Source organism: Pimephales promelas, chromosome 5 (assembly GCF_988280905.1).
Source record: "Pimephales promelas chromosome 5, fPimPro1.hap1.1, whole genome shotgun sequence".
Classification (NCBI taxonomy): Eukaryota; Metazoa; Chordata; class Actinopteri; order Cypriniformes; family Leuciscidae; genus Pimephales; species Pimephales promelas.
Genome location: NC_142773.1, coordinates 36491641 through 36507702, shown reverse-complemented (window position 1 = coordinate 36507702; position 16062 = coordinate 36491641). Strand labels below are relative to the sequence as shown.

Here is a 16062-nt window from a genome sequence, read left to right as displayed (position 1 = left end):
GATTTAGCTATTATTGTCTTTATAGTATCAATAAATTGTGTGTAAGGCGAGTTGAAGTAGAGACTTGTCTCCATGTATTTATAGAGGGCATATTTCCAATTAAATAGCTTTGTAGCCCTCAGGGACAACCCCCACTTCTGATATTTTTCCTGTTTCCTGTTAGTTTGTGTTTTTTAAGGCAAGGAAAGATTGTATCATATCAAAGTTTTTATTTTTCACAAGAATGTATCGCATGCACTTTTTTTTGTCATTCATTACTGTTTTATTTGGCACTGACTAGCTCAACATTGTAAATTAATCATATTTTTTTACTAGGAATGTACAAATAGCACTGTTTATAGTTGAAGGCACCAACCTGTGCCCTATAATAAGTTAAAGTGTGTTTTCTTGGACCAGAAAGACTTGGCTTCAAGGATTCTGTGCAAGTGAAAATGACTTAAACTACTGTTTGTCTAAACTAAAATATGCTTGCTTGGACTTTACTACAGGCTCAAATGGCTCTTTATATGATGGTGTATTGAAATCATACCAATAGCTCCTTCAATTATATAAAAAATGAAAGAGAAAAAAAAACAGGAGCAGTTATTATTTGTGTGAATATGACAGGAATACTTCGACCCAGGATGGATATGTGATATTTTTGTTGAGGAAGCTCTTTATAAACGGTGGCCGAATATAATTGTAAATGAGGATTTTGAATGAGGAATGTTACTAGACGTTAGTTATGAAAACCTCAAACCATGTGTTGTACATTGACCTTTGTCTGTTTTTATGACGGTGCTGCTTCATATTGCGCATCTATCTGTCAGTGCTTTGGAGCCGCGACTGCTCCTGCGGACTGTAAAAATGCTTTCCGTCCATCCTGTTACTAAATAGCATGTGTCACTGTTTTTAAGTGTCTTGAGTAACTGTCCCAACATGGATCACATAACATGTAGCAGAACATACACTCTCCTAAAGGATTATAAGGAACACCTGTTCAATTTCTTATTAATGCAATTATCTAATCAACCAATCACATGGCAGTTGCTTCAATGCATTTAGGGGCGTGGTCCTGGTCAAGACAATCTCCTGAACTCCAAACTGAATGTCAGAATGGGAAAGAAAGGTGATTTAAGCAATTTTGAGAGTGGCATGGTTGTTGGTGCCAGACGGGCCAGTCTGAGTGTTTCACAATCTGCTCAGTTACTGGGATTTTCACGCACAACCATTTCTAGGGTTTACAAAGAATGGTGTGAAAGTGAAAAACATCCAGTATGCGGCAGTCCTGTGGGCGAAAATGCCTTGTTGATGCGAGAGGTCAGAGGAGAATGGGCCGACTCATTCAAGCTGATAGAAGAGCAACTTTGACTGAAATAACCACTCGTTACAACCGAGGTATGCAGCAAAGCATTTGTGAAGACACAACACGCACAACCTTGAGGCGGAAGACCCCACCGGGTACCACTCATCTCCACTACAAATAGGAAAAAGAGGCTACAATTTGCAATGGACAGTTGAAGACTGGAATAATGTTGCCTGGTCTGATGAGTCTCGATTTCTGTTGAGACATTCAGATGGTAGAGTCAGAATTTGGCGTAAACAGAACTAGAACATGGATCCATCATGCCTTGTTACCACTGTGCAGGCTGGTGGTGGTGGTGTAATGGTGTGGGGATTTCTTGGCACACTTTAGGCCCCTTAGTGCCAATTGGGCATCGTTTAAATACCACGGCCTACCTGAGCATTGTTTCTGACCATGTCCATCCCTTTATGGATAATGCACCATGTCACAAAGCTTGAGTCATTTCAAATTGGTTTCTTGAACATGACAATGAGTTGACTGTACTAAAATGGCCCCCACAGTCACCAGATCTCAACAATAGAGCATCTTTGGGATGTGGTAGAAAGGGAGCTTCATGCCCTGGATGTGCATCCCACAAATCTCCATCAAATGCAAGATGCCGTCCTATCAATATGGGCCAACATTTCTAAAGAATGCTTTCAGCACCTTGTTGAATCAATGCCACATAGAATTAAGGCAGTTCTGAAGGTGAAAGGGGGTCTAACACAGTTTTATGGTTTTCCTAAATATCCTTTAGGTGAGTGTACATATTTTTTCCATGAAGATGTCTTTCCTTATGAATATTTATAAAAGGATTGTGTATTTAACATGTGCAGCAATAAGATTTTAATATAAGACATGTCAATGTAGAATAAATATATGAACATGTACTTGTATGGAATATAAGTGCATTTGTGGTCTTAAATAAATTATGGAATTTAGTCGTAAAGCAATATGTTAGTAACATGGTTATTTAATTATAGCCTGCCCTTTTGTACTGATAGTGTAATATTAATAATAATTATTATAATTGATATCATTATAATAATTATATGAAATATATAATTAAACATTAATGAATGCCACTTGCCATGAGCCTTACAGTTTCAGTACAAACTGCAAACTGTTCAAAGGGCTTTAAATGATTCCAGACGATGAATAAGGGTCTTATCAAGTGAAACGATCGCTCATTAAAAAAAAGTTTGTTTTATAAGCTCAAATGCCCGCCTTGCTCTGTTCTGTGTGACTCTCCTGTTCGACTCGTTCATCAAAATCAACGAATCTTTTTCCAAGTCATTCAGCGAACAAAACGAACGAATTGACTCGGGAAAAGATTTGTTCATTTTGATAAACGAGTTCAAAGAGGAGAGTCAGTGCAGTACAGAGCAAGGCGACCATTTGAGCTTATAAAACTTAAACTTTTTTAAAAAAAATGAGCGATCGTTTCGCTTGATAAGACGCTTATTCATCGTCTGGAATCGTTTAAAGCCCCTTGAACGGTTTGCAGTTTGGACTGAAACTGTCTTTTGGACCTTGAACCATTTGGTTCCCATTGAAGTCCATTATATGGAGAAAAATCCTGGAATGTTTTCATCAAAAACCTGAATTTCTTTTCAACTGAAGAAAGAAAGACCTGGACATCTTGGATGACACGGGGGTGAGTAAATTATCAGCAAAAGTTTTTTTTTTCAAAAGTAAACTCCTCCTTTAAGGGTTTGAAACAACATGACGGTAAGTAATGACAAAAATGTTTGGTCAAACTAACCCTTTAATAGGTCATTCCATTTGATAATTTGCCAAGATTATGGGAATGTTGGCTTTGAACCTTCTTAAAAACACGTGCAACTAAAATATTTAGTAGTGCAAACATTTTGAGAACATTATTAAAGACAAATGAACTTTAAACGAACATACTATAAACATTTCTGGAAGAATGTTTGCTCATAACTTTGAGAGAGCCCTGCCAGAACTTTACACTCTAAAAAATGCAGGGTTGTTTCAACCCAAATTTGAGTCAAATATGGACAAACCCAAATGTTGGGTTAAAAACGCAATTAAATATGTACAGTTGAAAATGAAAGTTGAAGTTTAGTTAAAATTACTTTTTTAACCCAATGTTGGGTTGTTTGACCATATTTCACCCAAATTTTGGTTCAAACAACCCAACATTGTTTAGAGCTAGTTCTGACAACATTCCCCGTTAGCCGAGTCACCTTTACACATCCCTCACGTGGAATTCTGGATATCAGTGATTGGTGTTGAAATGACTTTATTTCACCTCACCTGCAGTGTGACCGTATCCTAAATGTCAAAATGTTAATTGTATTAACTTTGAACAGATGAACAAGATGTAATATATTTCTTATATAGCCTAATCATAATAATGCAATACAGTAACACCTGGCTGTGTTTGTCTATTGATTTGAACTGGTTTGCCACGTTTATAATGCCCAGCTGGCAGCTTACATACCAAAGTTCTAGGCTGTGTCAAATCATCAACCAATAATGAACCTTGTATACAGTCACCTCTGCCCTAAATATTGTGGTACTCAGTATAAAATCGGACCACGGCTAAACCCAAGAGTCAATGAACTTTAATCACATTAAGCAGCGTGACACATTATCAGTCCACTCCGATGACTACCGTGGGTGAAAGCATGTGGGTGTTTTTAGAGTGAGCTTTCAAGCGAAGTGTACAACATAAAGTCGTTTATAAATAAATATAGCAGTCTTTGTTATGTTGCTTTGGTACAGTTTGAACAGCCAGATGCCCTACTTACATTCCCAAACACACAAATTCAGTTTCCTCACTTTGGTACATCGGTGATGCAGACATGCTCTGTTAGAGACAGGCATCCTGGCTAATAATAAAATCTTGAATATTATGCATCTTGTACAAGCCGAAATTAATTGGAGATACAGTAATTGTTCTAAAAAAAAAAGCAAAATACCAGATGATATAGTAATGATTTCAGATAATATGATACTTTAACTTAAAAGAATAAGCTTTTGCTGATAATTTACTCACCCCCATGTCATCCAAGGTGTCCTTGTCATTCTTTCTTCAGTCGAAAAGAAATTAAGGTTTTTGATGAAAACATTCCAGGATTTTTCTCCATGGACTTCATTGGGAACCAAACATTTTTGTTTTAAAATGAACTACTCCTTCAAGGCCTCCATTCATCTTCGGAACACAAATGATATTTTTTATGAAATCTGAGAATACACGAGAACGCTCGCGGGTGAAAACTATTTTATCGGATGTGCCTTTCGTTTACACGGCGACAGCGTTTTTGAGGCTCAAAAACGCAAAAAGGTGAAACCACCCTCCAGAGTGGAAATCTTTAAAAACGCTCCACTGCCCATGTAAACGGTAAAAACGCAAAAGTCTGCCCCAGATAGCAAACTGACATTGAATCAACGTGGAAACGACGTCTCTCATGACATTGAAACAACGTTGATTTTGCTCACCGAATTAACGTTGAACCAACGTCAGACGCGGCATTCTTCAAAGCTAAATGAAAATCGAAAATTGGTTTGCTTTCATAACGTTGAAACAACGCGTTGATTTCAAGTTGATTTTCCGTTAGTTTTGAAAGAATGACGCGTCTGACGTTGGTTCAACGTTAATTCGATGAGCAAAACAATGTCAGATCAACGTTGTTTCGATGTCATATTTCCACGTTGATTCAATGTCAGTTTGCTATCTGGGGCGTGACAGTGAAGGTTGTACGCAGGCGCGTGGATTGTTGTTGTTGTTGTAGTATGCACTCCTAGCCGCCTGAAGTGCATACTACATTGAATTTCACACACTTTTGCGCCTCCATTTGCACGCGGATTTACCACACAAAACGCAAACGCAGAATAAAAAAAGACGACGCAACGCCACTTTTGCGTTTTCTCTTCAGAATCGTTTCCGTGTAAACATAGCTCCAATGTAAAAACCACTTTCAAGGCCCAGAAAGGTAGTAAAGACATTGTTAAAATAGTCCATGTGATTAAATCTGAGTGCACTTTTTGCTGTTGAAATATTCAGTATGAACACACTATTCACTATTTATACAACAAAATGGCTTTGAATAGTGTATGTGAATTGAGACAGACCTTATATAACTTGCAGAAATAGAAACTGAAAAATGCCCACTACGATACACAAAATGACGTTCGTCAATCGGAGTGAAACAGAGTGCTCCATTAACATCGCTCAGCCAAACAAATTCGAGGATCGGAACTAAACAATATCATATACGATTGAAAAGGTCACATTATTAGTTGAGCTTTCTACATTTTTGTCTGAAAGACTTACACAAACAGAATAAGATTGATGATAACACTTTAATACATTCATTTTTCTCAACAGCGATAAGAACACGTTTGTGAAATCAAATCCTTACTAAACCAAAGCCGGCCAGTAGATCATGAGGTAGAAGATTTCAAATGGTTTGGTGCTACATATGTTCACAATATTCACAGCTGACAGGAAAGATGCAAAGATTGTGAGAAGCAAATTGCATAATTTATGTGCACGTCAAATTATCTACAAATGAGACACATTCTAAAGGTTGTCCAGTGGGTATTTGGCTTTCTTCATCGTTACAATCAGTATCATTATCGGACCCGATGCATTTTTTTTTTTTTTACTAAACACAAATAATGTAAACCATATACTTTTTTTTCCCGTTGGGTTACATCAGGTCATTTCTAATACGTCATCTATACAAAGTTTCAATGGAAGTGTGCAAAGCTTTTGATGACTAATTCAAGGACTTGACCTAGCAAGACATTCCTGATATTTCAATGATTATCAGCCCAAGAAGCTTGTTCAATAAATAAAACAATCCCTCGAAAAGGGGGATCCATTGGTCTAATTTTAAATAAATCACCCGAAACAGAAACTAATGGGTCCTAGGTAGATTCTTTGTGCCATGGAAAAATAAAAGAATGCATTTGATCTGTGACACATGAGGCTCAAAGTGACTCTTCAGGTAAAACTAGCCAGAATCCAAAGTGACAAAAAAAGTCTGTCATATATATTAATATCGGCATTTCTTAAAATGTAAACAAAGCTTTTTCTTTTAACATCCAAACAGTCATAAACCCCAAAAGATAAACCATTCATATTCTCAGACATACCATATAAGCTCATCCTTATAAAATTTGGCCTTGTCTTTCCTGTTTCACTGATTTGAATTGTCTCTTTTTGGAGTGGAGTTTGGGATTGTGTCGTCATCTTAAGGCATTTACAGTGTGCAACTCCAAAACATTCCCATCTACTTCAAAATAAGGAATGTTTGGATGAAATATAATGATTAATAATGACCTCAGTAAAAGCATAATGAGGTGGTTAATACGTCAGGCATGTACCAACCGCCATTTACAATCATCGCACGTGGGCTGTTGCGGGCTGGAATCGAGAAGATCATGAATAGATTTCTTTAGAGATAGCGAATGTTGATATCGGTAAGTGAACTTTGTGGGTTCATTGAAACATCCGAGCTTTGAATGAATGATTGACAGCTCTGAGGAGATTACGTCAGGTAATATCTTTGGCAAGATAAAAGATTTTTAGGTTTTTTTTTCACATGGGTTGGGATTACCCAATGAAATTCTCCCAAGTCTACACACCTAAAAGCATCATGTGTTGTCGCGTGAGCTTCCATCTTGAGGATGGTAGATGGCGTTGATGATGAGAACTACATTAAGCGGGCAAAAAGAAAGAAGAGCAGTAGTAAGTCCTTTTGTCTTGCGACAAAAAACCCTGAGATTATATATATATATATATATATATATATATAGAAGGACATATCTAATGATGTCCTTCGCATTGTCCTTGCGTGTTAGGACACGCAAAATCACCAACAAACAATGTTCTGAAAGCTTTTTCAAAAAGTAAAAAGAGGGGAAACACACAACATCTGTATCCAGCACAGTATCTTCAGAGTATCTATCCTCAAACGTTGTCTGAGGTAGTGCCGACTGGAGAGTGCCGACTTCTTCTCTTTGTGAGCAGTTTGAGAGTTCTGATGCTGAAAAACATCTTCTCTGTGGCCAACAGTTGAAGGGAAATGGAGATGTGGAGATTAGATATGGCGGCCAGTGAGGAAGTAGAGAGGACGGTCCTCGCTGCAGTTGGCCGTCTGAAACTCATCTCGCAAACGAAACTGCCACTCATCCTCCAGCTCCAAACGCACAATAGTCTGACGCAAGGAGCTCCGGTCCTGACAGATCACACACAGCGTGGCTCCTGCAAGATGAGTGAAACTAATAATGACTTCAAGCTTCTTAAAGGACCTCATCATGCTTAGAGAGGTGTGCTATTATTGTTATAATAGCTCTGAATTTTTAGTTCTAAAAACAAGGTTTAGTGTTTGGAATTTGAAGATTAGAGACTACCGAGTCAGTGAGATGTTTAAGTTAGCAAAGATGCATTAAATTGCTTAAAAGTGACGGTAAAGACATTTATAATGTTACAAAATGTTCTTTAGAACATTTGTGTTCATCAAAGAATCCTGGAAAAAAGGTCATGGTTTCCACAATATTATTAAGCAGCAAACATTTATAGTAATAATAAGCATTGAACAGCAAATCATCATATTAGAATGATTTCTGAAGGATCATGTGACACTGAAGACTGGAGTAGCCTAATGAATACTAAAATTCGGCTTCGCCATCACAGGAAAAAGTACATTTTAAAATATATTCAAATAGAAAATGGTTTTAAGTTGTAATAATATTCCCGTTTTTTTCTGTATTTTTTCCATAAAACAAATGCAAATAAAAAAATGTTATAGACGTCAAATTTTTGAATGTTAGTGAATATTGGTGCTTTTTTACCAAAAAAAAAAAAAAGTATTTGGGTTTATTTATTATACAAAGGCCTTTTTGACGATTATTCGAGGATAACTACATATATAAATAACTATATCGTGAAATAAAATTATCATAACATGAAACACAATTTTGGTTATAACGCCCATCCCTAATTGGTGTCATTTCCAACACGTGCTGTAAGCAGTAAACCAATAAAAAACAGACTGGGCCATCTGACCAATCACAGCAGAGTACACTCTTAGAAAAACGGGTTCATTAAGGTTCTATATATGAAGCATAGGGTTCTTTACTCAACTCCAAAGAACCTTTTATGCTAAAAAAAAAGGTTCTATAATGACAAGAAAGAACCCTTTCAGCACAAATGTTCTTTATAGGCTATTATTCATTCATATATATTACATTATTCTGCAACATTTTGAAGTTGTTATTAAATTATTGTTTATTAAACTGTTATAGTAACTTAATATCACATTTTAATCATGCTGATTTTTGGAGGAGAAAAACTGAAATGGCACTCTTCGCTACATAAAATGATATAAATATCTTGAATTTTGTGATCATTCACATACATTCATAAATACATTTTAGGGTCTTGATGTTTGTCAATAATATGAAATATTTAATCCGGAAAGGACAAAATAAATGACAATGAATGAACCCAAAAGGTTCCATATAGAACCTTTTTCCTGGTTACAAAGAACTCTAAAGGGTTCTTGTTATTGAACCCTTAAAAAGAGTTCTGTATAGAACCTTTTAGGGGTTCCAAATACGTAGCGCTGATAGAACCTTTTAAGGTTCTATATAGAACTTTTTCTTCTAAGAGTGAAAGGAGGGATTTGACTGAATCTTCAGACGAAAAATAGCATAAAATAGCATAATAGGAGCACTTTAATCTTCATAATATTTAGTATATTCCAGTTGTAAGGAATCGAGCCTCACCTTTGAGGAAGTTGAATTTCTTCAGGAGGCTTGAAACGACAAAGGAGTCACACAAGTAGAGCAGCAGCCCACTGAAGACCACGCATTGATGATCCACATTCACAGAGTGAGGACGCGAGCTCACGTAACACACCTGGATCTGTAAACAAAGAAAACACGACAACTGAAATAACATGCACAACAGAATCTGCTTTGAGTCAATAGTGCATCTCCAATTCATTCCCTGACCAGTCAATGCTTATTGGTTGATAGTTAACTGTTGTTTTATGAAAAAGAGCGGCATGAACTTTCTTCAAAAGTTCCCCTTTTGTGTTTTATGAAGAATAAAACAAAACAGCACAGAGATTTGAAGTGATATTTAGGAAAGTAATTAATCAAAACATGTTCATTTTTGGGTGAACCTTGAGGTGTGAGACCCCGATCTGATATTTTTACCTCGGGGCCGAGGTTGAGGTAGCCATCTATGGACAGCACGGGGTTAGCGCTGTTACAGTGGGCCAGAGGAAAGAGGCGGTGGCTGCAGGACTGCAGAAACTTCTCCAGCAGGAACTGAGCCGGCGCAGACAGAAGTGTGTGTTCACTGTCCGGAGCGCACACATACTGAGATTCACACACATTCACCGGGGTCTCCATCCTCTGCAGGGAAACAGACGAGGAGGAAGAGGTTGTTTTAGAGCTGTTAGTCTCTTACAATGGTACTATTCTGCATAAACAACAGTTTTTAAACCCCACAAAATGTGACAAATAAAAAAATCATAATATAACATAATATACACACTAACATCCAAATGTTAGGGGTAATTTGATAAACATTCAGTAAATAGAAGTAATATTGTGAAATATTATTGCAATTTAAAATAAGTGTTTTCTATTTGAATATATTTTAAAAGGTAGTTTATTCCTGTGATGCAAAGCTGAATTTATTACTCGTTAGTGTCACATGATCCTTCAGAAATCACTGATATGCATATTTCTGCACATTTCTTATTATTAGGGGCCAAGCACCGAAGGTGCGGAGGCACCTATTGTATCTGTGCCGGTTCTTATTATTATTATTATTATTATTATTATTATTCTTCTTCCGACTGGGCGTCTATGGCAGCCCATAGACCGGTTTGCGGGAAAGTTGTTTTGATTTGACATTCTGATAGAGGACAGTCCCATCATTAAATACAACAATTTTGGTGTCTCTAACTCATTCCCTCTAGCGCCACCAACTGTCCAAAGTTTCACTTTTATTATGCTAATAACTTTTGAACCGTAAGGCCTATCAACAAAATTCTTTTTTCATCTTGTTCCTGAGCTCATGCCAATTCGATCGCACCCTATGACGTCATTTTCCGTCATAAAAAAATGGCCGCCATTTTGAATTTTCCAAAAAACCTACTTTTGCGAACTCGTCCTAGACGGTTTGTCCGATTTTCACCAAAATCGCACCGGATCATCTCCAGGCAGTGCTGACAAAAAGTTATGGAATTCAAGATGATTCGAAGAACCAATTTCGATAAACACGCAAACTAATTTTACGTAGCGCTTGCAAAAACAGACGTGAGGCTGTATCTCCGCAACGCTTAATCCTATTCAGACCAAACTTGGTACATGTCATCACAAGCATGACCTGAGGCTACTTGCTGCGTTTCGGCGCAGCGCCACCTAGTGGTCCGGAGATATGAAAAATGGCTATTTTTGCTCGTAACTTCTGAACGGTTTGTCCAAAAATCATAAACTTCATTTCGTTAGATTCAGGGCATCATGCCGAGTCGACTGATATCCAATTTTCCCAGATCGGCCATTTTGGCTGTCGGCCATTTTGAATTATGTGCTAAAATGCTGTATTTTTTGAACGCATGAACGAATTGTTACGAAACTCGGTATGGGTCATCAGTACGATGCCCTGAAGAAGCCTGAGAAGTTTCGAAACAGCGCCACCTAGTGGTGAATTGTTTTTTTCAAACGCTTATAACTTTGGGTGTGGTACACTTATTTTCACGGGAGTCATATTTTTGAGGTCCTGAATCGTTGCCGAGTCCAACGATACTAAACATGCTGGGTTTCGTGTTACGGTTGGTGTAGTGTAGCGATTTAGCGCGAAAAAAACACTTGGCGATATCTTCAAAACCACTGTTCCGATCGAGACGAAACCACCGCCAGAAACACGGAATCATAGCTTGTTAACTATATGCAAATGCCCAAATGCGAAAATATTGATAGTAAGGGGTAGTAAAATTCAAACAAAGTCATGTGTCAGTCATTTTTTATGTGTTTTTTCATATAAATGTTTATAACTCGGAAGTGAATTGAGATATTTGCACCAAAATTGACACACATATGTATGGGGTCACTCTGAGGACACATAAAAAAAATTGTGGGACTGAGCCTCTTGGTGGCGCTATAATAGAACAAAACGTGAAATTCCCATTGACTTCAATAGAGTTTTGTGAAATAAAATGCTATACTAAACAAATGCATTGGTGTAATATTACAAAACTCAGTGTGTGCCATAAGCAGCATGCCCTGAAGGTACTCAAAAGATTTTGAGACAGCGCCACCTGTTGGTCAAAAGTTATCATTAATTTCTGAGAACGCTAATAACTTTTGAATAAATTTGCCTATTGCAATGAAACTGATCTTAATAGATTCCTTCGGTTATGCCGAAAACATAGATATCAGGTTTTCCATAATCAGACAAACGTCCTGTTCGCCATCTTTATTTCTTTGAAAAACCTTCTTTTTCGAACTCCTCCTAGACCGTTTGTTCGATTTTCACGAAAATTGAATAGTATCATCTCCAGACCGTGCCGACTAAAAGTTATGAATTGCACGATGATAGACAAAACCGTTTTTGTATACCACAGCATCAAAATTTAGGCATGCTGCCAAAATTACTATTTAGGCTTTATCTCTGCAATGCCTTCACATTTTGACACCAAACTTTGCATGTGTCATTGTCACCTCCCTCTGACCACATCACATCTATTTCGTAACTGCGCCACCTATTGTTCGAAAGTGATAACCCATTAAATCATCTTATAAGTTAATGTTTATGTGATTTTTTTAGCCATTTGCCCAAAGTTCTCTCAAAATGCCCTTAATTGCTCCTTGCTACAGTTGGTCTGCCACTCCTTGCCATTTTGGCATATGTTGCCGCTTCTTGCGCTTGGCCCCGGTAATGGCTGCTTGCAGCTATATTTATCAATGTTTTTCTGCTTCATATTTCTGAGGAAACCGTGATACATTTCCCCAGGATACTTTACTGTCACTTTTGATCAATTCAATGCATCTTTTCTGAATAAAAGTATTCATTTCTTACCTAGATTTAATTATAGAAATTGCACAAATGTAGGCAAACATTGTAAATTCTAGGGAGATATAAAGGTGAATTGTTTAAGATTGCATGTTCATGTGTAATGAAATGGCAAATGGTTTTGTAGCGTCCACTAGTGAACGCATAATGTAACTACCATTAACTCTATGCTAACAAGCTAATATTAGTGTTTTGTATGTTATAATTTTGAAGTGGACTTTCTGTTCTGAAGGGAGATTACGAATCTCACCATGAGTTTGGGCTTGATGAGGAAGTCTTTATGTCCTCCGATGGGGATGTGTTTCTTCATGATGCTGAAGTGATTGAACCGACAGAGCAGAAGACCACTGCTGTTTGCCCTCAGGTTGAAGTCCACCTCTTCACATGTGAACCTACATACACAAACACATACGTTAGGTTCAGACTGTTAAGAAGAAAAATAGTTAGCCAAAAAAAAAACCTATATGTATGTTTACATGTATATTGCACTCCTCAGAATGCAAACACTCACCGGTTGAGGTCATACTGGACGTTCTGAGTGAGGTCAACGTTCAACATGATGAGGTCATGCAGGTGGCAGCGAGAGAAAGGCCTCGTGGGAGCTTGAGAGGACAAACTACTGCTCCATTTCCGCAGGCCACACATGGCATACAGAGAGATCTTAGGGGTGTCCTCCATGTGTTGTAGAACGCTCTTCAATGACACGTTCATCACCTCACTGAGGGAGACAGAAAACCCATGGATGTTAGACAACGAAGACATTCTAATGAACAAATCCGTACATTCATCCATCCATCACTCCATACATGTTGCCCTCAGGTCCAGGCTGATGAGCGTTCCACAGGACGCAGGAGTCATCCATCATGACTATGAAGGGCCACACGTCCTGCCGTTTGACGCCCTGCTCCTCTTGCCTGTTCCTCTCCAGATCCAGGTTGTGGTAGGACAGTTCCTTGATCATGAATCGAGCCGCTCCTGAAACATATCGTCAATCACAAAAGGAAGGAACTGTGTGTGTTATAGACAGGTCGATTTTTCCAATGCAAAGGAGAAACGCAGCCGTGACCGATACTCACCCACTCCTGAGTTGTTGAACATGGCGGGCAGCACTAGAAGGATGTGGTTGGGCCAGTATTTCCTGTAGAGTGGCATTTCATACTGCTTGACCACCAAAATGTGCAGGTGCTCGGCTCCCTCCATGGCATGGTAGATGTTGAGAAGGCCGTGCTCTTGGCGACCCGTTGTGGGTGTGAAGATTGGACTTTTCAGCAAGCCAGACTCCTGAGTCGGCAAACAGAGCAACATAGTCACTTTAAGACTTGAGCACTTTGTTCAGAAAATAATGTAAAAAAAAAAAAAACGGGAGTGATGACTCGGCAACCACAGATTTTTGTGCATTGCTCAGGTAACCAGGTGTTCCTTACATCAGGATGTACTTCTAAATTTATTTTGTACTGACCTTGAATGCACGGGGTATAAAGACAGTATAACAGACAGTTGTTCCTGGTCAGTTTTGTGGCTTTCATTTTGTGGCATTTAGTAAATATCCTTTGAAAATCTCTGTTCATGTTTGTTTTAGAACCACTCTTCAGATGTATTTATCTATATTTGTTAGGCATAAGCTACCTTTTTTTAAAAATCTTTAATTACGCAAATTATTACATGATTATCTAAATATTATTGGCTAATTATGATTATAGCCATTTACCTAATTAGCTATTTTGGTGGGCATACACTTGTCTTAATAATAATTATATATATATATATAATTATTATTATTATTATTATTATTAAGAGCATAATAATAATAATTATATATATATATATATACACACACACAGTACTGTATATATATATATATATATATATATATATATATATATATATATATATATATATATACTATATGTATTGTATACACGCACACACACACACACACACACATATATAGTTTAAATTGGTAAAATATTGGATAATAGTTGATAATATTTCTGTTTTACTGTATTGCTGTATTTTTACTGTATTTCTATGTATGTATATATTATATATATATATATATATATATATATATACAGTATATATATATACATACAGTATATATATATATATATATACAGTATATATATATATATATATATATATATATATATATATATATATTCATAGCTATTTTGGGGGCATTCACTTGTTAATAATAATAATATCATATACTATATATACAAAATATATATATTAGCTTGCACCCCTTCATAGACATATACACTAGATGTCGCCTTGGCTACGTGAGTTCATTAGAACGAATGTGTCAATAGAGCCGCCATCATGGTACAGGGGAGACCCTCCTCTTTAATGCATAAGCGTCAATGTAGGCAAAGGTCTAACGGAAATAAAATCCCCATAAATCGTCATGAATGTGATTTTCAAGTTTTTTTTTGGTTCGTTCCAGTAGAGTCCGGAGAAAATTAAAAACGTTTTTTTTAAACATTCTTCCAAGTTCAGATTTTGTTCGTGTGAACATCAATTCGCAGCACAAAAGTCTGAAAATCCATGACTTCGAAGTACAGGCAGAGATAGCAGCGTTACCAAGCTACTTCCTATGACCCCTGTTCCAAGATGGCGGCGTTTTTGACGCATGCTTAGGACATCTAGTGTTTAATCTATGGCACCCCTTAAAGGGACAATTCACACAAAAATGTAATTCTGTCATAATTTACTTGGCCATTTATTATTACAAAACTTGTGTGCTCATATTATTTCACAAGACAGAACAAATCATATGAAATACTTTACAGATTTTTTTGTCGTAATTGTCCTTTTTCAGGTTTTAAACAACAACATGAGGGCGAGTAAATGACAGCATTTTTCATTTTTGATTTAAGCGAACTAACCAAATGGCAAAAAGGCTATTGATTTTTTTCTGTGTTATTTGTCACACTTCTCTTTAACAAGTACACTAAGCGTGTGTCTCTCACCTTGTCTGAGAGCAGTGGGAGCCGCATGCTTTCTAAGTGACTGCCCTGCTGGCTGAAGACAAAATGAGGCTCTTTGGCTTTAGGAATGATAAAGTGCAGCTGGACTTCCTCTCCCAGCATAGATGAGCAGAACGTGAAGGCGTGGAAGGTGCATTCGGACAGCTAGAATCAGACACAGAACATCTTACTACAGCCATATGTCTTTCTAGACATGCTATTACTTTAGGAGCCGTCATTTTATGCATAAATATGTTGATGGATCACATGATCGATCGATATGTCCTCACCTGAGCGGCAGGAGCAGGCTCGCTGTAATGGTGGCACTGCTCACAGTGGTGAAATGCATTGTGGGCAGCAAACAGGCTGAGTCTTACAGACACTGTGTTTCTCTTCGGTGGCTCGCCTTCTGCCTCTACTCTTTCTATTTTAACCCCTGCAGATGCAAAACAGCACATGAGCATACTTGTATAATATTTGCAAGCTTTGAAACAAGGGACACCATAATAACAGAGAAGTTCAATACCGCTCAGGGTCTTTGGCATCCTGTTTGTATACACTGGGCTGGCATTACTGAACTTATGGTCACGGAGGTAGAGGTCAAATGGCAGTCTGTGGATGTCCTCCACGTCAGGCCACTGCAGTCCACTAGCAGGGGGGAACTTTGATTTGTCTTGCACGTCTAGAGAAATAAA

The 16062-nt window shown here is 37.6% G+C and overlaps 1 protein-coding gene across 1 annotated transcript in view; it reads right to left on the bottom strand.

Annotated features, from left to right (window-relative positions):
- Positions 1-5645: 5645 nt before the first annotated feature.
- Positions 5646-16062, bottom strand: part of greb1l (GREB1 like retinoic acid receptor coactivator) — a 57870-nt gene continuing 47453 nt past the window's right edge. The window contains exons 25-34 of the mRNA XM_039677486.2: positions 15894-16049; positions 15658-15803; positions 15371-15532; positions 13475-13679; positions 13205-13373; positions 12910-13116; positions 12649-12790; positions 9530-9730; positions 9095-9233; positions 5646-7568 (exon numbers count right to left, since the gene is read on the bottom strand). Coding sequence (XP_039533420.2) covers positions 7405-7568; positions 9095-9233; positions 9530-9730; positions 12649-12790; positions 12910-13116; positions 13205-13373; positions 13475-13679; positions 15371-15532; positions 15658-15803; positions 15894-16049 — 1691 coding nt within the window. The 3' untranslated portion in view covers positions 5646-7404. The remainder of the gene's footprint in view (positions 7569-9094; positions 9234-9529; positions 9731-12648; positions 12791-12909; positions 13117-13204; positions 13374-13474; positions 13680-15370; positions 15533-15657; positions 15804-15893; positions 16050-16062) is intronic.